At 37.8% G+C, this 20,022-nt stretch overlaps 1 protein-coding gene across 2 annotated transcripts; it reads left to right on the forward strand.

Annotated features, from left to right (window-relative positions):
- Positions 1-1,843: 1,843 nt before the first annotated feature.
- On the forward strand, positions 1,844-19,650 carry LOC128168782 (SWI/SNF-related matrix-associated actin-dependent regulator of chromatin subfamily A containing DEAD/H box 1A-like). Of its 2 annotated transcripts, none has more exons than XM_052834944.1 (21): positions 1,844-1,854; positions 2,468-2,776; positions 2,868-3,030; positions 3,284-3,462; positions 4,090-4,301; positions 4,816-4,909; positions 5,318-5,388; positions 5,940-6,092; positions 6,292-6,515; positions 7,203-7,293; positions 7,433-7,532; positions 7,991-8,129; positions 10,102-10,237; positions 10,632-10,769; positions 11,091-11,192; positions 11,542-11,787; positions 12,058-12,159; positions 13,937-14,032; positions 17,055-17,173; positions 18,095-18,277; positions 19,521-19,650. In XM_052834944.1, the coding sequence occupies exons 2-21, from the start codon at positions 2,476-2,478 to the stop codon at positions 19,633-19,635; spliced, it is 2,964 nt and encodes a 987-aa protein (XP_052690904.1). In that variant the 5' UTR covers positions 1,844-1,854; positions 2,468-2,475; the 3' UTR covers positions 19,636-19,650. The 2 variants fall into 2 exon arrangements, with proteins under 2 accessions (XP_052690904.1, XP_052690902.1); XM_052834942.1 differs by lacking the exon at positions 1,844-1,854 and adding an exon at positions 1,855-1,934.
- Positions 19,651-20,022: the final 372 nt, after the last annotated feature.

Below are 20,022 nucleotides of genomic sequence, written 5' to 3' on the forward strand. Positions count from 1 at the left end.
TGCATGTATTCCACAAGGAGTTTATACCAGAGCACATACCTCCATCATGTATCAAAAGGTTGTTTGAAATCTACTAATGCCCAGAATAATTTCTATTTACTGTTGATAAGTGTGTGTATTAAAAACTGCAGAACTAAGATATTGTCAGTTGTAAAAAAACACCTTGTAAGTACAATAATCAAATTTGAATAAATCATAGGAAAATTAAATGAGCGGGCGCTTAATGTTCAGACGTAATGTTATACATTTCCGAAGACGTCAAATGCCTCGCACCAGCTTTAACTTTGGACTTGGAAACCAGCCATTATTAATCGACAATATAGATACCTTGGTATTATTTTCATGAAAACTTAAAATTCCAGGAAGCAGCAGAGACTTTGTCGAAAGGGGAGAGGGCGAGCACTTGGTGCAGTTGTATCAAAAACACACCCGTTTAAAGATATTGGATTCAAAACATTTGAGTCATTACACCAACCCGTGCCCGCGTGGGTCCAAGTCTAGTAACTACTAAATTTTGTAGACATGATTTAGCAATTGTTTCAAACAATTCAAAATAAAAGAAGTTCATATATTAGATGTCAAATGAAATATTGCCGATTTAAATTGTATGCTAAAGAGCATAAAAGACTAAGGTGCGTGCGTCATATTGACGTTATGTTTTGAAGGCTACCGTGCGCCATGGTGACAAAACATGTTGAGTTTAAAATCGGGTAACAAAAATACCTTTTCATCAAATGGAATGAAACTTCGTAAATCAATAAAATATGTGTTGTTGCATAACTTGATCTGTTAGTTATGACTTTTATGAAAAATATATGATAGACAGCCCAACTGTGTACGTACTTTTTGATTGACCCTCGTACTATAATTTACCCTTCATAGTGTGTTAGACAGAGATCTTACTTTGGATTGTTTCGGGGGGGGGGGGGGGGGGGGGGGCTGGTACAATGCAGAATAATGTGACAAATATGCATTTGGACGTTCTGGATTTATCTATCTAAATCTTTACAATATTATTCCACAATTGATTTTTAACAAGGTTTTGGAAAATGATAATTTTTAATGAACTATGCATGTATGTAAAGTGAGAAAAGGACAAAAGTAAACTTTTTAATTGGGCATCTTACTGACTAAATTTCGTAATGTTCCGCTTGCCTGGTTCGTCAAACAGTCTTCATCCTCGCATTGCTTTAAAGGTAAACCTCACCCCTGCATATTCATTTGAATTGATTTCATGATCACCCCTCAACCCTCCCCCAACCTCCCCACCCCTTAAAACTTTATCAACCATTATCTTCACTTTTGTTAACACTGACCAGTTTTTATTTTTAAATTTGTTCATATGATATATGGATAATATCAAATACATCATTTTAAGAACTTCGAATCAGAGAAAATGATTAATATCCAGGCACGTAGCATCGGGGGGGGGGGGGGGGCTGCCCCCCCCCCCCCCCCCACTTTTTCTCGCAGCAACTAATTTTTTTAAAATTTACATATAAAAAATTGAATTATCATGGAGTTGGCCCCCCACTTTTTTGGAGGATTAAAAAAATTAATATGAAAATAAAGAAATTACGATTGAAATTGAAGTTATAATTATATATTCTACGCCAGCTCGCCCCCCCCCCCCCCCCTCCCCCGGATAAGGATTTTGAAGATTTTTGGAAAGTCTTTTTTGGGGGGGGGGTTGTCAAGATTTTTTGGATGAGTCTGCCCCCCCCCCCCCCACTTTCAAAAACGATTCTACATGCCTGATATCTACTGTACATTGACTACATTCCTACGCTTTAATAAATGGAATAATAATTGTATGCATTATCATTTTCTCACCAGAACTCTTTTGTGACGAAGGTAAGATTGTGATTCCCGCAAGTTTTTTGTTGATTAAGTAAAAAAGAATATTCTATGAGGATAAAGAAATAAGAAGCAAGGTATTTCTATGGATTGCCGAGTCTCGGTTTGAATGATTATTTATTGAGGATAAAATAGTTGTGTAGTTACTTACAAGTAGAAATCTCTTGCGGATTAGAATGTGTGACAAGTCAAAGAGTTAATAGTCGTCACTCGGTTTTTTTTTTCTCCGGTTTCGGCCGGCTTATTGTCTCTTTTATTCAATCCAATTTATTTCTCTTCTTCGATGTAACTATATGATACCATAGTCTGATTAATTTCCATAAAGATTAACTTCCTAATAATGCAGAATGAATGCAAAAATAGCCAGCTGTAGACTTCCAATTAGTGAAGACTGCCTATTCTTAATGAAAGATGAGACATCATTTCAGGGCGGTTTTTACAATTTATTTAGTGTATTGTCATTCTTCTTACCTTCCGTTGTAATTGATTTTGAACCATTCAGAGATCTGATCTTTTTTCTTATAAAAGAAACATCCTAACAAAATTTGAGATATTTATTTGAGATAATTTAATGTAAACTAAATTTTTTTTACCGATTTTTTCCCTCCAGAAAAACATATGGCAGCTAAAAGTCCAAGCTTAAACTCTCTGATGAATTACCGCTTTGTAAAAAAGCAGGGCCCCAAACTTGCCTCAGGTAGTGAAAGCTTATTTAGTTCCGAGACCAATGGAAGCCTTAATGGACAGGATACCGAGGCAACAAACAGACAAAATGACAGTCAAACAAGCACTGCCTCCTCGTCAGTCACAATAATTTACTACAATAAAGAGGGGGAAAGTCAGAACAGTGAAACAACCATTCCATACAATGCTAGTCAGGATCTCGGGAGCCAAGACCCATTCCAACAAAATGATGAGGGTCAGATATTGACATTAAAGTTATTTGGAAAACAGATACTTTGTATATAGAATGAGAATCAGATTATACAGTTAACAAAATTCTATTTCAGACCATGCTCCAAGTAGTCCAGAATCACCAGTGTTTCGTGGAAAGGTCAAAGGGTCAAATAAGAATTGTATCCGTGACGATGACACAGAACCGACCTCATCTCCATGGTTATCAAAGGAGCAGAGAATAACAAACGGGACAGCATCTACGTCCGCAAAACAGCGGTATGATAAAATGTGCCAAAGAAGTGAAGAGCTTATATCAATGAATAATTTTGTTGTGTGATTCTTACTCAGCATTTTAAAATGCAGAAAGAATTTCAAATTTTTAGTTAGACAATTTTAGTTACCCTGAATGAAAAGTATGTTATCTGTGAGAAGAAGTCTCTATAGAGTTGCTAGAATTTATTAGAGATGTGTTCAGCTTTTTGTTACATAGGTCACAGTCTTCAGTGCTGATCATTAGTTTATCTTACAGGAGAAAATCCAAACAGGAGGTGCGGCAGGGCTTTGGGGATGACCTGACCCCGGAGCAGACCGAGGCTGTCAATCATCTGAAGGCCATGTTCCCTGACCGCTCGATGGAGGTGTTACAGGGGGCACTAGAGGCGCGAGGCTGGAACGTGGAGGAGGCGGTTGATCATGTGATTGACAGCTGTATGTAATACATGTATCCCAACAAAAGTAATCTCTGTTGTACATAATACCTCAATAAATGTAATCATTTCTGATTAATATTCCATATATCCAGTAATTTTGTGATGATCTAATTGTTGCTTTTTTTCACAATCACTTCTACACAGCAAAATATTCAATACACAGAATTTTTAGGTGCTTGCTGTAAGAAACTTTTTAAATCGCAAAAAATAACTGACACAAATAAAAAAGTTACATATTTTTCCCATTTTTCATGAATTTTGTGACATACGAAAAAAACTGGATGTATGGTACCTTATACGTTATGTGTAAGCTACTGTTCTCGCAGCTGTAAGTAACGGCTCGTAATCAGATGTATACTGTAGATTTGTAATTAAACGTGAGGAATTAATATCGGTGAGAAGCAACCCTCTAAGATTTTGAATTCTTGCTTTTATTTTCCTGTGAATTAGACTGTTAACTATAGGAAATTATAACGTTATAAAAAAAATTAGTGCTAGGGATTATATATTCTTGCAATATGATACAAAACAATGGAATTGCGGAATGAAGTTCTTCAGTAAAATAAGGAATTTAAAGTAATTTAATTTTCTTACTATTATGTGATCTTATCTTGTTTACATTTAGCAAAGTCCCTGAAAACTAAAAAAGCCAAGAAGAGAATAATTCGAATGGCGAGCAGTGACTCTGAAGATGGGGGAGGGTCTCCCATCCATCGTCCCGCTAAGCGAGCTCGACCTATCGAGTCTGTTGACCTTGAAACAACCCAGATATCGGAGGCACAGAAAGACAAAAGGATTCTGTTCCTTCAGGAGGCATTCCCCAGGAGAAAAAGGAGGGTAAGATATCTGTGTCCACAAGATGTTGACTTCTCAGTATTTGTTCAGTATATATACATGTACCTGTATGAATTGTTATATGCTGTTTGTGATGTAAGTTAGTGGCTCGTTATGTCCACTAAATTAAGTAGTAATAATGAAATCATTATCTGCTTCTTCCTGCAGTGAACCTATGTGTAATTAAAATTCCAGATATCTGAATCATCATAAGACTGGTTTAGTTTCGGGTCGTTTATAAAGTTTAACAGTTTGATAGATTACTAGTCAGTGTGACTCCACTAAAGGGGCATTAAGCCTGTGGCCTTTTGTTGTTACTTTTTCTGGGCTTCTAATTTTGATGTTATTGTATGTATATATATAAAATGATGTCTTGCAATTCATGCATTACCCGTAGTATTTTAGCTGCAGGAAAAAAAAAGTAATGATAAAAAGGGACGTTTTTGTAAAGCTGATAATTTTTCATTCACTATGTATGCTGGATAAGTTGAATAAGTTGTGTTTTTTCTGCCAACAGGAACTTCACAAGGCATTAGAGAACAACAACTGGCAGACTGACGACGCTCTACTGGAACTCAGTAACCTGATGGACAACGGAAAGGAGAGACAGGGTTTGTACTATATACTGAGTATGTTTCACACTGAAGTGGGGAGGGGGACAATATTGTCAGACATCGCTGCATTGTTGGTTGAATATAGAAATCTGGCCGGGGGAATAAAAGTTAGACCAGCTCACTTTTGATATCATCCTCACTTTTACAAAAGGAATAGATAGTGGAAAAGTGAGATTGACATCAAAAGTGATGGCCCCGGGGCCTGATGAGGTTTTGAACATCAGAAAAGAGTTTTGTTGTCATGGAGATCACATGGATTTTGTTGTCATGGAGATATCATGGATTTATTTACATGCATGTGTTGGAGGTAATGTATCACTTGTTGACAGATATGTTATGTATTTTAAATCATCTAAACACAAGAGGGGTATTTATTTTAGTGAGCATCTTATTATCTGTTTGCAGCTGCTTTGGAAGATGAAGAGGATGATTTTAGAAGCGAAGACGAGGAGGCAGACAGTGATGACAGCTTAGAGGTAACTCACCGTCCAATAAAATGATACATGTATGTATTATATAAACTCACCGTCCAATAAAATGATACATGTTTGTATTATTTAAACATGTAAACTCACCATCCATTAAAATGATACATGTATGTATTATATAAATTCACCGTCCAATAAAATGATACATGTATGTATTATATAAACATGTAAAGAGAGAAACATTGTGAAATTTTACATATATAGAAACCAGGACATCAATGTATGTGTGAAGAAGACAATGTTATTATTAGTTAATATATAAAGAAAGCATGGTAGCAAAAAAAAAATCCATGGTTACAATTCACCTGTAAAGAAAATAAGGTAACAGTTTACTTGTAGAAAAAAATCCTTGATGACAATGTAAATGTTAAAAAAAATCATTGCAACAATTTACATGTAAAGAAAACCTGGTAACAATTTACATAAAAAAAAATTCCATGGTAACAATTTACATGTAAAGATATAGTAAAAATTAACAGATAAAGAAGACTTGGTAATAACTTCTGCCTAAATTAAACTTTAACTGTTTGTTTGTCTAGATGGACACAGAGAGTGCTCAGACTGAGAGAGAGAAGATCCTGTCGTTTTTTGACGAGGCTACGGCTGACGAATTATCCGCCACACCTGGGTGTTCTAAAAAGCGGGCGGAAATCATCATCTCTCTGAGGCCATTCAATACCTGGAACAAACTCGTAAGTTATTATCATCTAAGTCATGGAACTGACTTGTAAATTATTGCTATCTAAGTCGTGGAACTAACTTGTAAGTTGTCCCCATCCAAGTCGTGGAACTATCTTGTAAGTTATTCCTGTCTTAGTTTTGGAACAAACAATCACCATCTAAGTGTTTTTTGTATTTTTTCCTCAATAATCTATAATATGATTTTTTCAGATTTCTCAATTCTCTAACAATAAGGGCCTGTCGTATGACATCATCAGTGGATGTAAGGAAATTCTGCGAGTGAGGCAGGTCATCCTCAAACTCATGCAGAAGTGTGAGGGAATCTCCAAGAAAATGGAGACGGTTGTCTCGTGTCTGACCAAGAGGACAGAAGTAGAAGACAGCGACGATGAAGCCATACAGATCACTAAACAGCCCCAGTACCTGTCTCCTAAGTATGGGCGGTTTGGTTCCTTGTGTATTTATATCAAAGAAGAAAAATTACATGCATAAATTGAAAAATTGACATTATTGTGTGTAATAGGTATAGTTTACCCACCCTTATTTTCTTAGATATGATTGAATTTATATAAGTGTTTCTACTGCATCTTGCCAAAGTTGGATAATTCTGAATACAAAGTCTTGCTAAGCAGGTGTGTAAATACTGTAAATTCCTTATTTTACGCAAGTACTTATTTACGCGATTCCGACGTTTTTATATAAAATCGCGAGAATATAAAATCGTGATCACCAGTTTTTGTTATAATTTCCTATAGTTTATAACTGTCTAAATTATAAAAGCTAGATTTTAGAATTGGCGATGGTTGCCTTTCGCGAATTTCTGCTGAAGTTAATTCCTCGCGTTTAATTTGGAATTTACAGTAGTACTAGATATGTGTATTGTGAACAGGATCCCAGCTGTCAATTTAATAAGCAGGTGCCCCCCATACAATATGTAGATACATGTACTGTAAACTGCTTCTTCTCCCTAGGCTGTCAATTTAATAAGCAGGTGCCCCCATACAATATGTAGATACATGTACTGTAAACTGCTTCTTCTCCCACAGCTGTCAATTTAATAAGCAGGTGCCCCCCATACAATATGTAGATACATGTACTGTAAACTGCTTCTTCTCCCACAGCTGTCAGCTGAAGCCCTTTCAGATGGTTGGGTTGAACTGGCTCCGCATCATGCACTCTCAGCAGCTGAATGGAATCCTGGCCGATGAAATGGTACCGTCAGTAATTCTCTCAAACTCTGTCTTCGCTCTCTCTCATTAGTTTTATTAAACTATTTATTTGGTGTAAGGTTTTAATACTTTGCTTAATTGGACTGTGTAAAATTATTCACTCTATTCTGTTGATTAATCAGGGACTTGGTAAAACCATTCAGACCATCGCCTTCATCGCTCATCTTCTGGAGGAGGGAGAGAGAGGGCCACACGTTGTGATTGTTCCGTCGTCAACGATAGGTAATTCACTACCGTATTGGTGCACATGAACTCAAAATAAGGTCATTTAATAATAGCGCATATTTGAGCTTGTCTCGTAATATGCGCCGTTATCAAAGCTCTCCCCCGCAATAATCATCTTCATTTTATATCTACATAATGTGTCCGGGATTTTATTATCCGATCGCATAGGGTTTGGTATTTAGGCACTTTATTTCCCAATTATCTCCCCTTTTTCATACAGCAGCGGAAAGAAAGGTTGGTAATTTAGGAGCCCAAAATATTTTTAAAATATCTAAATACATGAACTCAAAATAAGGTCATTTAATAAGTTCTTTTACAAGGCAATAGAAGATATTAAATCAAAGATTTTAAGAAGTGTTTTTTAAATTGCATTCTGTACCAGTGGTTATTAATTTTTTGATATTTTAGGACACATCATTTCTATGTAGTCACATTATATAATGATTTCTCTGCAGAGAACTGGATGCGGGAATTTGAGACGTGGTGCCCAGAGGTTAACTTGCTGGTGTATTATGGGTCAGTGGAGGATCGGCGTCAGAGTCGGATGTCACTGCTGTACGACTCAAAGTCTGAGTACAATGTAGTCCTTACGACGTAAGCTGTTTTTTAATTAGTTACCACCAGGCTTGGGGCGAATTACATTGTAAAGTAATGCATTACATTACCATTACTTCATGAATTTGGGCATTGAATTACCATTACCATTACTTGATTTTCTTGAAGTAATGCATTACCATTACCATTACATGAGTAAAGTAATGCATTACCATTACCATTACTTTGGTTTAAAAAAGTGAAGCTAAATAAAAGAGTTTTTGAAAAATGTTTCAAATAAAAAACACTCTTTAACATATTTACAGGTTCATGTTCAGTATCAGGTTCAAATTCAATGACTTGTAGTTATATAAGATTCATTTTGTATTTTCTCAATATATAATCATCTTATGGCATTATGAATAACATATCACATAAAGTAAATTGATATTTATAGACATTTGACATGGTTCAATGTCAGGTATGAAATAGAGACACAGAAGTACATGCATAACAGAAAACAAATTATGGAATAATGTTGCGGTTATTTTAGGTAAATGGGGGTATTTTTCCAGATTACACAAATCTTTATAATTTTGGAAACTTAATTAATTTATAAACAGAGGGTTTTCCCAGTTATATTTCTTAATATATTTTAATCGGATTTCTTTATACTGAGGACACTTTAAGACAAAAGATTGCTGTTGCACTTTATGATCACCAAAGTTTCAAAGGGTTCATCTCTTAACTGCATCCTGTTAGGTTTGAACATGTATACTAAATTCATAAACCTTCTACAGGAGCAGTGGAAGCTGGGACTGAACATCTTTTTTGCAATCTTTATATTAGGATATATATTAAGACCAGTGATAGAAAAATTACATGAATCTTGTATTTTCTATCAGTGTAAACTAATGTACTTAATATACGAGAGAGAGAGAGAGAGAGAGAGAGAGAGAGAGAAAGAGAGAGAATTTTCAAATAGGTTATAATATTGAAAGTGATTTTGATTTTCATCATGGATGGACAGTGCATTCATTTTGTTTAAAGGTGCATGTCTGTCCTTTTTTCTACTGGAACATAGCCAAGGGAAGGGGATTGGGGTCTTCAGTGCTTCTTATAACAATAGATTGTTTTGATACTTAGATTTATCCTGGGGGCATTGTGTGTTGTTGACAACTTCTTAATTGAAGTGAAAACTAATTGGAGTAAATTGTTTAAATGATTTCAGACTCTTAATAACAACACTCTTAAAAATGTTATGGAATTGTGTTGTTATATCAAGTAATAAAATGAACTTTTTAAAAATCTTTTTTTATAATACAACCAAAACATTTTTATCTGAAGAACATTTTTATCTCAAGAATTATTGCTTTCTCCTTTAAAATAATTTTAATCAATACAATTTCAGCTATTCATTTATTTATCACATTTTTTAAAGTGAACATGCATAAATAAGCATAGTAATGCAAAGTAATGCCATGTAATGCCAGCATTACCCTAGATTTTGGAAAGTAATGAATTACATTACCATTACTTGTAATGCTAATTTTGTGGCATTACACATTACTAGCATTACTTTGAAAACATGTAATGCATTGCAATGCATTACCATTACATTTAGCATTACCCCAAGCCTGGTTACCACCTGCAAATTATACAAAATAACATTGGTCTCTTTTTGCTATTGGCTGATTATTCAAAACATCATTTCCTGTAACAGTATATATATTGATTTTATCCAGCATAAATTTTTAATCATAATGTATTCAGAAGATTTAGATTTCCAATCACTTATCAATAAATGAAAGTGAATTTATACAAAAAATTTATAAAATTATGACTGAAATTTTCATCCAGAAGTTTTCATCCAATGCAATTTTATGTTATGCTTAACTCATGTAGATGAATCGCATCTATCGGTGGTGTAAGGACAATTCAAGGGGTGTATCTGTATTGTAGCTACAACAAACTGCACTCATTAGTGTTAATGATGATTAATTAACTTCTGTGTGGTGGTTCTTTATTGTAGATACAACATGGCCACAGGAAGTGTAGAAGACCGTGCCTTGTTTAAAAAGGTCGAGTTCCACTACGCCATCTTTGATGAGGGTCACATGTTAAAGAACATGTCATCTCTACGTTACCAGAACTTGATGAAAATAGCCGTAAGTGTGCTGTAATACATACTTGTCTGTTACTGATGTATGTGAGACAATAGACATGCCTATTAACTCTGTATTCATTGTCAATAACTCTATGTTCTAATTTAATCATAGTATTTGTGTACATTCTCAGTACAGTACTTGTAATTCTGTTTATGTATGTTTACTGTTTTAGTATTGTTTTCAGCTCAGTCTCTCTGTGTAATTCTGTTCATGTATGTTTACTGTTTTAGTATTGTTTTCAGCTCAGTCTCTCTGTGTTCTGTGTCAATATCCCCCTGTTCCGTTTTCAGGCTGAGCGCCGTCTGCTACTGAGCAGTTTATCTGTATAAGTACAGTATTTCTCTGTTCTGCCTTTTAGTGTTTCTGTGTCTGTAACCTTCTGTTCCGTTTTCAGGCTGAGCGCCGTCTGCTACTGACCGGAACACCCCTACAGAACAACCTCCTGGAGCTGATGTCACTGCTCTGTTTTGTGATGCCAGAAATCTTCAGTGGGAAAACGGACCAGCTCAAACAAATGTTCTCTATGATCAATGTAAGGAGAATATAAACATTGATATCTAGGGCTATTCAATGCACAGGGTTACTGCAGTAGGATATACATCTTTCACTATGAGAATTACTCAGTTTATCAAAATAATGGGTTGTTGATCAATATGATCTCTATGTGGCTTAGAAGATTTTTCATTTGCTATGAATGATACTGGACACATCTGTTTTGTTGGTACTATAACTGTTATTTATTGATGAGAGTACAAGTCATAGTTCAAATGAGACCTGTAGTTCAAGTCTAAACATGTACAGTGTAAGGAACTGAAAAATAAATCTGTGTAAAAACTTTTTTTTTTTGTTTCAGAGAGGAGTGGATGACAAAGCAAAGAGTAAATATGAAAGGGAGAGAATCCAGCAAGCCAAGAGAATCATGCGTCCATTCGTCTTACGTAGGCTGAAATCGGAGGTTAAGTTTGTCAATCTTACCATCATTTTAGTTCAGTTTTGTACAAGGACAGTAAAACTTGGTTATAGCAGATTACTAGGGATCATTTTGAATTGTTAAATCTATAATTGGTGTTATCTGATAATTTATATTGTAAAACTTTAAAACTAAGAGGATTGAAACTGATTTTGCTGTGAGCATGGATTAATAATAAGTGATTTAGCTGTAACTCTGCTTTATTGTACACATTTTATATCTGATCAAATCATGCCATCTAATGAATGTTTTTTATTTTCATTAAAAAAATATTGAATTATAATTCATTGCCTTAATGAACACTCCCCTGAACTGTGACTTCCTGTTGACTCAGGTCCAACAACAGCTCCCCCAGAAGAAGGACAGAGTCCTCCATTGTGAGCTGATCCCCCCACAGAGGGAGCTCTATCAGCGCCTGATTCATCGGTTCAAAGAGGTCATGAAGGAGGACCGGGGCAAGGAGACCAACGAGGGGGCGTCCATGTTGATGCAGCTCAGGAAAGCGTCCAATCACCCGCTCCTACTGCGGAATCAGTACACCGACGATATTCTGATGAAGATGGCAAAACAGCTGACTAAGGTAAATTAGCTTAATACTATTTCATACTGTGATGCTAATTGTATGGGCTGTCTACGATAGGATGAGTTTTGGTTATAAATGGAAACTAATTTCAAACAACAAAATTTTGTTTTTTAGTTCATACTGGTTCTTCGAGTATGATAAGGGGGTCACATACTTATGGATGAAATGACAAGGAATACTTTGCACACACTTTGTGACACACACTATTGTTTTGTACTGTAGGATATGTCACACCATTGTTATGATAACTTTTGTCTTGTTCTGTAGGAGCCGTCACACAGAGACAGAGGCGCCCTAAAGGAGCTTATCCATGAAGACATGTCAGTACTCAATGACTACGACATCATGAAGCTGTGTGACCAGTACCCGGTATGTCAATCCTGTCCATAATCCTTCCCTTCCATAGTCCTTTCTGTCCATAGTCCTTTCTGTCCAGAGTCCTGCCTGTCCAGAGTCCTTCCTGACCTAAGTCCTTCCCGTCCATAGTCCTTTCTGTCCAGAGTCCTGCCTGTCCAGAGTCCTGCCTGTCCAGAGTCATTCCTGACCTAAGTCCTTTCTGTCCAGAGTCCTCCCTGTCCGTAGTCTTTCCTATCCTTAGTCCCATCTGTCTGTAGTCCTCCCTGTCTAGTCCTTTTTGTCCAGAGTCTTTCCTGTCCGTAATCCTTCCTGTCCATAGTCTTTGCTGTCTGTAGTCCTCCCTGTCCAAAGTCCTCCCTCTCTGTAGTCCTCCCTGTCTTGTCCTTCCTGTTGTAGTCCTCCCTGTCTGTTGTCCTTCCTGTCTGTAGTCCTCCCTGTCCATTGTCCTGTCTGTAGTCCTCCCTATCTGTAGTCCTCCCTGTCCATGATTTTTCCTGTCTTTAGTCCATCCTGTCCTTAGTCCTGTCCGTAATTTTTCCTATCTGTAGTCCTCCCTATCTGTAGTCCTCCCTATCTGTAGTCCTGCCTGTCCTTAGTCCTGACTGTCTGTAGTCCTCCCTGTCTGTAGTCCTCCCTATCTGTAGTCCTCCCTGTCCTTAGTCCTGTCCATAGTTTTTCCTGTCCATAGTCCTCCCTATCTGTAGGCCTCCCTGTCTGTAGTCTTCCATATCTGTAGTCCTCCCTATCTGTAGTCCTCCCTATCTATAATCCTCCCTGTCTGTAGTCCTCCCTATCTATAATCCTCCCTATCTGTAGTCCTCCATATGTGTAGTCCTCACTGTCCGTATTCATCCCTGTCCGTAGTCCACCCTGTCCGTAGTCCTCCATATCTGTAGTCCTCCCTGTCTGTAGTCCTCCATATTTGTAGTCCTCCATATCTGTAGTAGTCCTCCCTATCTGTAGTCCTCCATATCTGTAGTCCTCCCTGTCTGTAGTCCAGCATATCTGTAGTCCTCCCTGTCTGTAGTCCTCCCTATCTGTAGTCCTCCCTGTCAGTAGTCCTCCCTATCTGTAGTCCTCCCTATCTGTAGTCCTCCAATCTGTAGTCCTCCCTATTTGTAGTCCTCCTTGTCTGTAGTCCTCCCTATCTGTAGTCCTCCCTGTCTGTAGTCCTCCATATCTGTAGTCCTCACTGTCTGTAGTCCAGCATATCTGTAGTCCTCCCTGTCTGTAGTCCTCCCTGTCTGTAGTCCTCCCTGTCTGTAGTCCTCCCTGTCTGTAGTCCTCCCTATCTGTAGTCCTCCCTGTCAGTAGTCCTCCACATCTGTAGTCCTCCACATCTGTAGTCCTCCCTGTCTGTAGTCCTCCCTGTCTGTAGTCCTCCCTATCAGTAGTCCCCCCTGTCCGTAGTCCTCCCTGTCCGTAATCCTCTGTCAGGCTCTCTACAGGTTGAGTCGAGGGAAATCTGTTTTGCCAATGCAAATAATCTTTATCAATTTTAAAACATTTTCTGTATAGTCTTACTCTTCCCACATAATTACCCTTAATTCTCTTCTTCCATCTGGTCTTATATCATTAAAGATTTCTTTGTAGTTCTAGCATATCCACAAGACATTGTGTAGAAATTGGATTATTGCAAAGTTTGTAGTAATACTTCATAGAAATGATGCAAACTGTTTTTGTTCCTTGCAATTTAAGCACGAGTTAATTTCTTTTACTGTACATCTAAAATTAAAATTAAGAAATATAATTTTCACAATTTATATCAAATAATACCTCCTCCTTTCAGAAATATTTAGGGAGTTTCAAACTAGATGCAAGTGTCATCATGGAATCTGGGAAGTTCAAGGAACTCGAAAAACTGTTGGAAACAAACAAATCTCAGGTAATGTGTGAAAAAACAAAAGCTCAGGTAACTTGTAAACAAACAAATCTCAGGTAATGTGTAAACAAGCAAATTTCTCATGGGAAAACTGACTGTGTATCATGTTTAAGCACAAATTTTACATAATATGCACACAAGGCAATTAAGACGCTAGGTGTCTTATATAGCAAAGTTCAATTGATATCTGGCCAGTCGATAATTTTTTTTTCACACTTCAAAAATTGTTATGTCTTATTTTGAGAGGGCGCTAATTGTGAGATAGTCTTTTGATGATTTGCTATTAAAATGAGATGTTAGTTATGATATCCAACTAAGTTTATCTACAGGTTATGTAAGTGACCATTCCATTCTCTCTTATGTGGCATGTTTATCTGTAGGGAGACCGAGTGTTGTTATTCAGTCAGTCATGTTTATCTGAAGGGAGACCGAGTGTTGTTATTCAGTCAGTCATGTTTATCTGTAGGGAGACCGAGTGTTGTTTTTTAGTCAGTCATGTTTATCTGTAGGGAGACCGAGTGTTGTTATTTAGTCAGTCATGTTTATCTGTAGGGAGACCGAGTGTTGTTATTCAGTCAGTCATGTTTATCTGTAGGGAGACCGAGTGTTGTTATTTAGTCAGTCATGTTTATCTGTAGGGAGACTGAGTGTTGTTATTTAGTCAGTCATGTTTATCTGTAGGGAGACCGAGTGCTGTTATTCAGTCAGTCATGTTTATCTGTAGGGAGACCGAGTGTTGTTATTTAGTCAGTCATGTTTATCTGTAGGGAGACTGAGTGTTGTTATTTAGTCAGTCATGTTTATCTGTAGGGAGACTGAGTGTTGTTATTTAGTCAGTCATGTTTATCTGTAGGGAAACCGAGTGTTGTTATTTAGTCAGTCATGTTTATCTGTAGGGAGACCGAGTGTTGTTATTCAATTAGTCATGTTTATCTGTAGGGAGACCAAGTGTTGTTATTCAATTAGTCATGTTTATCTGTAGGGAGACCAAGTGCTGTTATTCAGTCAGTCTTGTTTATCTGTAGGAAGACCGAGTGCTGTTATTCAGTCAGTCATGTTTATCTGTAGGGAGACCGAGTGTTGTTATTCAGTCAGTCATGTTTATCTGTAGGGAGACTGAGTGTTGTTATTTAGTCAGTCATGTTTATCTGTAGGGAGACTCTAGGGGGACCGAGTGTTGTTATTTAGTCATGTTTATCTGTAGGGAGACTGAGTGCTGTTATTCAGTAAGTCATGTTTATCTGTAGGGGGACGAGTGTTGTTATTCAGTCAGTCATGTTTATCCGTAGAGAGACCGAGTGTTGTTATTCAATTAGTCATGTTTATCTGTAGGGAGACCAAGTGTTGTTATTCAATTAGTCATGTTTATCTGTAGGGAGACCAAGTGCTGTTATTCAGTCAGTCATGTTTATCTGTAGGGGGACCGAGTGCTGTTATTCAGTCAGTCATGTTTATCTGTAGGGAGACCGAGTGTTGTTATTCAGTCAGTCATGTTTATCTGTAGGAAGACCAAGTGTTGTTATTTAGTCAGTCATGTTTATCTGTAGGGAGACTCTAGAGGGACCGAGTGTTGTTATTTAGTCATGTTTATCTGTAGGGAGACTGAGTGCTGTTATTCAGTAAGTCATGTTTATCTGTAGGGGGACGAGTGCTGTTATTCAGTCAGTCATGTTTATCCGTAGGGAGACCGAGTGCTGTTATTCAGTCAGTCATGTTTATCTGTAGGGAGACCAAGTGTTGTTATTTAGTCAGTCATGTTTATCTGTAGGGAGACCGATTGTTGTTATTTGGTCAGTCATGTTTATCCGTAGGGAGACCGACTGGTGTTATTCAGTCAGTCATGTTTATCTGTAGGGAGACCGAGTGTTGTTATTTAGTCAGTCATGTTTATCTGTAGGGAGACTGAGTGTTATTATTTAGTCAGTCATGTTTATCTGTAGGGAGACTCTAGTGGGACCGAGTGTTGTAATTCAGTCAGTCATGTTTATCTGTAGGGAGACCAAGTGCTGTTATTTAGTCAGTCATGTTTATCTGTAGGGAGACCGAGTGTTGTTATTTAGTCAGTCATGTTTATCTGTAGGGAGACTGAGTGTTGTTATTTAGTCAGTCATGTTGATCTGTAGGGAGACCGAGTGTTGTTATTTAGTCAGTCATGTTTATCTGTAGGGAGACCGAGTGTTGTTATTTAGTCAGTCATGTTTAACTGTAGGGAGACTGAGTGCTGTTATTCAGTCAGTCATGTTTATCTGTAGGGAGACAGAGTGCTGTTATTTAGTCAGTCATGTTTATCTGTAGGGAGACCGTGTGTTGTTATTCAGTCAGTCATGTTTATCTGTAGGGAGACCGAGTGTTGTTATTTAGTCAGTCTTGTTTATCTGTAGGGAGACTGAGTGCTGTTATTCAGTCAGTCATGTTTATCTGTAGGGAGACCGAGTGTTGTTATTTAGTCACTCATGTTTATCTATAGGGAGACCAAGTGTTGTTATCAGTCAGTCATGTTTATCTCTAGGGGGACCGAGTGTTGTTATTCAGTCAGTCATGTTTATCTGTAGGGAGACCGAGTGCTGTTATTCAGTCAGTCATGTTTATCTCTAGGGGGACTGAGTGTTGTTATTCAGTCAGTCATGTTTATCTCTAGGGGGACCGAGTGTTGTTATTCAGTCAGTCATGTTTATCTGTAGGGAGACCGAGTGCTGTTATTCAGTCAGTCATGTTTATCTGTAGGGAGACAGAGTGTTGTTATTTAGTCAGTCATGTTTATCTCTAGGGGGACCGAGTGTTGTTATTCAGTCAGTCATGTTTATCTGTAGGGAGACCGAGTGCTGTTATTCAGTCAGTCATGTTTATCTGTAGGGAGACCGAGTGTTGTTATTTATTCAGTCATGTTTATCCGTAGGGAGACCAAGTGCTGTTGTTTAGTCAGTCATGTTTATCTGTAGGGAGACGGAGTGCTGTTATTCAGTCAGTCTTGTTTATCTGTAGGGAGACCGAGTGTTGTTATTCAGTCAGTCATGTTTATCTGTAGGGAGACCGAGTGCTGTTATTCAGTCAGTTTACTATGATGATGGACATCATTGAAGATTTTCTCAAAATGAAGAAATACTCGTACCTACGATTAGATGGTTCAACGCCTGTCCCAGATAGGTATGTGTAGCACGTGTGAAGGCTGTGTACCTGTGTTTTGTGTGCATGTGTATCACATGTGAAGGCTGTGTACCTGTGTTGTATGTACATGTGTAGCACATGTGTGAAGGCTGTGTACCAGTAAAGTGTATGTATGTGAAGCATATGTTAGAAGGTGTGTACCTGTGATGTGTATGTATGTGTAGGACCTTTCTATTAAAAGTTTACCTGTGTTGTGTACTTGTAACACCTGTATTCCATGAGTGTACAATTGTTTAGTTTGTATGACACCTGTAAATGGTTGATGTACCTTTTTAAAGTATGTATAACACCTGGTGAGATAGTGTATCGTGCAGAGTGAATCGCCTGTGTATATTTAGTGTACCCTGGAGATTGTCACACCTGTGTTCAGGTAGTGTACCAGTGTAGTGTGAATGTTTAAAACGTTATTACATAAAGCGCATGTCTAGTTGTGTTTCTGGATGTCTCTGGATGTTTAGTCGACATTAAATGATGAAACCTCATTAAATAAGGAATAAGGAATCATTCTTGAGTATAATGAGGTGATAATTTTGGTCAGGCGTGATCAAATCCAATAAAGCCCAAAGGGCTTTATGATAGATTTGATCATGCCCCGACCGAAATAATCACCTCATAATATTCAAAGAATGATTCCTTATTACTTATATTTATATAATTTTAAACCATCTTACGATTAAATATTTAAATATAAATAAGCAAACCCCTGCTGGCACCTCAATTTGGCTTTATGAGTTATATAGTACAAAATCGATGCGTAATGTTATCACAGGCAAAGACACGGGAAAATGTAAATATATGCATACATAAAATTCCCTGTGTATGGTACTCAGGTGACCCTTAAAGCCTGTGGGCCTTTTGTTCTCTTATTGCATGTAACTTGATGTATTCTTTTTGTGACAGACAAGAGCTGATTGACAGGTATACAAAGGACGAGAGTATATTTATCTTCATCCTGTCCACCCGGGCCGGGGGACTGGGGATTAACCTCACGGCCGCAAACGTTGTCATCATTCACGACATCGACTTCAATCCGTATAATGACAAACAGGCGGAGGACAGGTGTCACCGCGTCGGACAGACCAGGTAAGTTAAAACAGGTGGAGGACAAGTGACACCGCGTCGGACAGACCAGGTAAGTTAAAACAGGTGGAGGACAGGTGACACCGGGTCGGACAGACCAGGTAAGTTAAAACAGGTGGAGGACAGGTGACACCGTGTCTGACAGACCAGGTAAGTTAAAATAGGCGGAGGACAGGTGACACCGCGTCGGACAGACCAGGTAAATTAAAACAGGCGGAGGACAGGTGACACCGCGTCGGACAGACCAGGTAAGTTGAAACAGGCGGAGGACAGGTGACACCGCGTCGGACAGACCAGGTAAGTTAAAACAGGCGGAGGACAGGTGACACTGCATCGGACAGACCAGGTGAGTTAACTAGGTCAGTAGATCAAGGTGGCTCAGGAATGGTCAGACTATTAGGTACTTATCAATAAGGAAAACTCAGTTTATAGGGAGGTGTCAGTATTTTATTCTGATCTTTGATATACTTTGTTTATTGATGTGTTGGTGATTTTTTTTTTAGACCTTGTTAAACGGGATATAGGGAGAATGATGATTTCTTGAGATCATATTATATTTGTTGGAAGTGTTAGTTATGTTTATTTCAGTGCAGTGTGAGATATGATATTGGGAAATGTCATTAATTAGATTGATCAGTGAGAGGGATTGTGCTTAACAGGAAGATGTCATTAGTTTGATAGATCAGTAAAAGATATTGTGTTATAGGTAGGTTTCATTAATTTGATAGTTCAGTGAAAGGTTTGGTTGTGTTTCAAGGAGGTGTCATTAATTTGATAAATCAATAAAAGGTTTGGTTTTGTTTCAGGGAGGTGTCATTAATTTGATAGATCAATGAAAGGTTTGGTTTTGTTTCAGGGAGGTGTCATTAATTTAATAAATCAATGAAAGGTTTGGTTGTGTTTCAGGAAGGTGTCATTAATTTGATAAATCAATGAAAGGTTTGGTTGTGTTTCAGGAAGGTGTCATTAATTTGATAAATCAATAAAAGGTTTGGTTGTGTTTCAGGATGGTGTCATTAATTTGATAAATCAATGAAAGGTTTGGTTGTGTTTCAGGAAGGTGTAATTAATTTGATAAATCAATAAAAGGTTTGGTTTTGTTTCAGGGAGGTGTCATTAATTTGATACCATTTTGTTACAGGGAGGTGCTTGGGATATGACACTGTTGTATTACAGGGAGATGTCATTAATTTGATACTGTTTTGTTACTGGGAGATGTCATTATTATGACACTGTTGTGTTACAGGGAGGTGTCAGTGGTTCGTCTGATCAGTAAAGACACTGTAGAAGAAGGCATGCTCAGGGTGGCCAGAGGAAAACTGAAGCTGGAGAAGGACATCACCATTGATGAAAGTAAGTGACACTACACTGCCATTTACTGTCACAATGACACTACACTGCCATTCACTGTCACAATGACACTACACTGCCATTTACTGTCAATGGTACTACGCGGCCATTTACTGTCAGTGACACTACGCGGTCATTTACTGTCAGTGACACTACGCGGCCATTTACTGTCAGTGACACTACACTGCCATTTACTGTCGGTGACACTACACTGCCATTTACTGTCAGTGACACTACGCGGTCATTTACTGTCAGTGACACTACACTGCCATTTACTGTCAGTGACACTACACTGCCATTTACTGTCAGTGACACTACACTGCCATTTACTGTCAGTGACACTACACGGCCATTTACTGTCAGTGACAATACACGGCCATTTACTGTCAGTGACACTA

Source organism: Crassostrea angulata, unplaced genomic scaffold, assembly GCF_025612915.1.
Source record: "Crassostrea angulata isolate pt1a10 unplaced genomic scaffold, ASM2561291v2 HiC_scaffold_47, whole genome shotgun sequence".
NCBI classification, from domain to species: domain Eukaryota; kingdom Metazoa; phylum Mollusca; class Bivalvia; order Ostreida; family Ostreidae; genus Magallana; species Magallana angulata.

Bases quoted from the DNA above. Each gene is read 5' to 3' on its own strand.
- LOC128168782 (XM_052834944.1), top strand. From the start codon at position 2,476: ATGGCAGCTAAAAGTCCAAGCTTAAACTCTCTGATGAATTACCGCTTT. The intron at 3,463-4,089 runs GTATGTAATACA...GTTTACATTTAG, and splicing joins TGATCATGTGATTGACAGCT to CAAAGTCCCTGAAAACTAAA. The intron at 14,033-17,054 runs GTAATGTGTGAA...GTTTATCTGTAG, and splicing joins TGGAAACAAACAAATCTCAG to GGAGACCGAGTGCTGTTATT.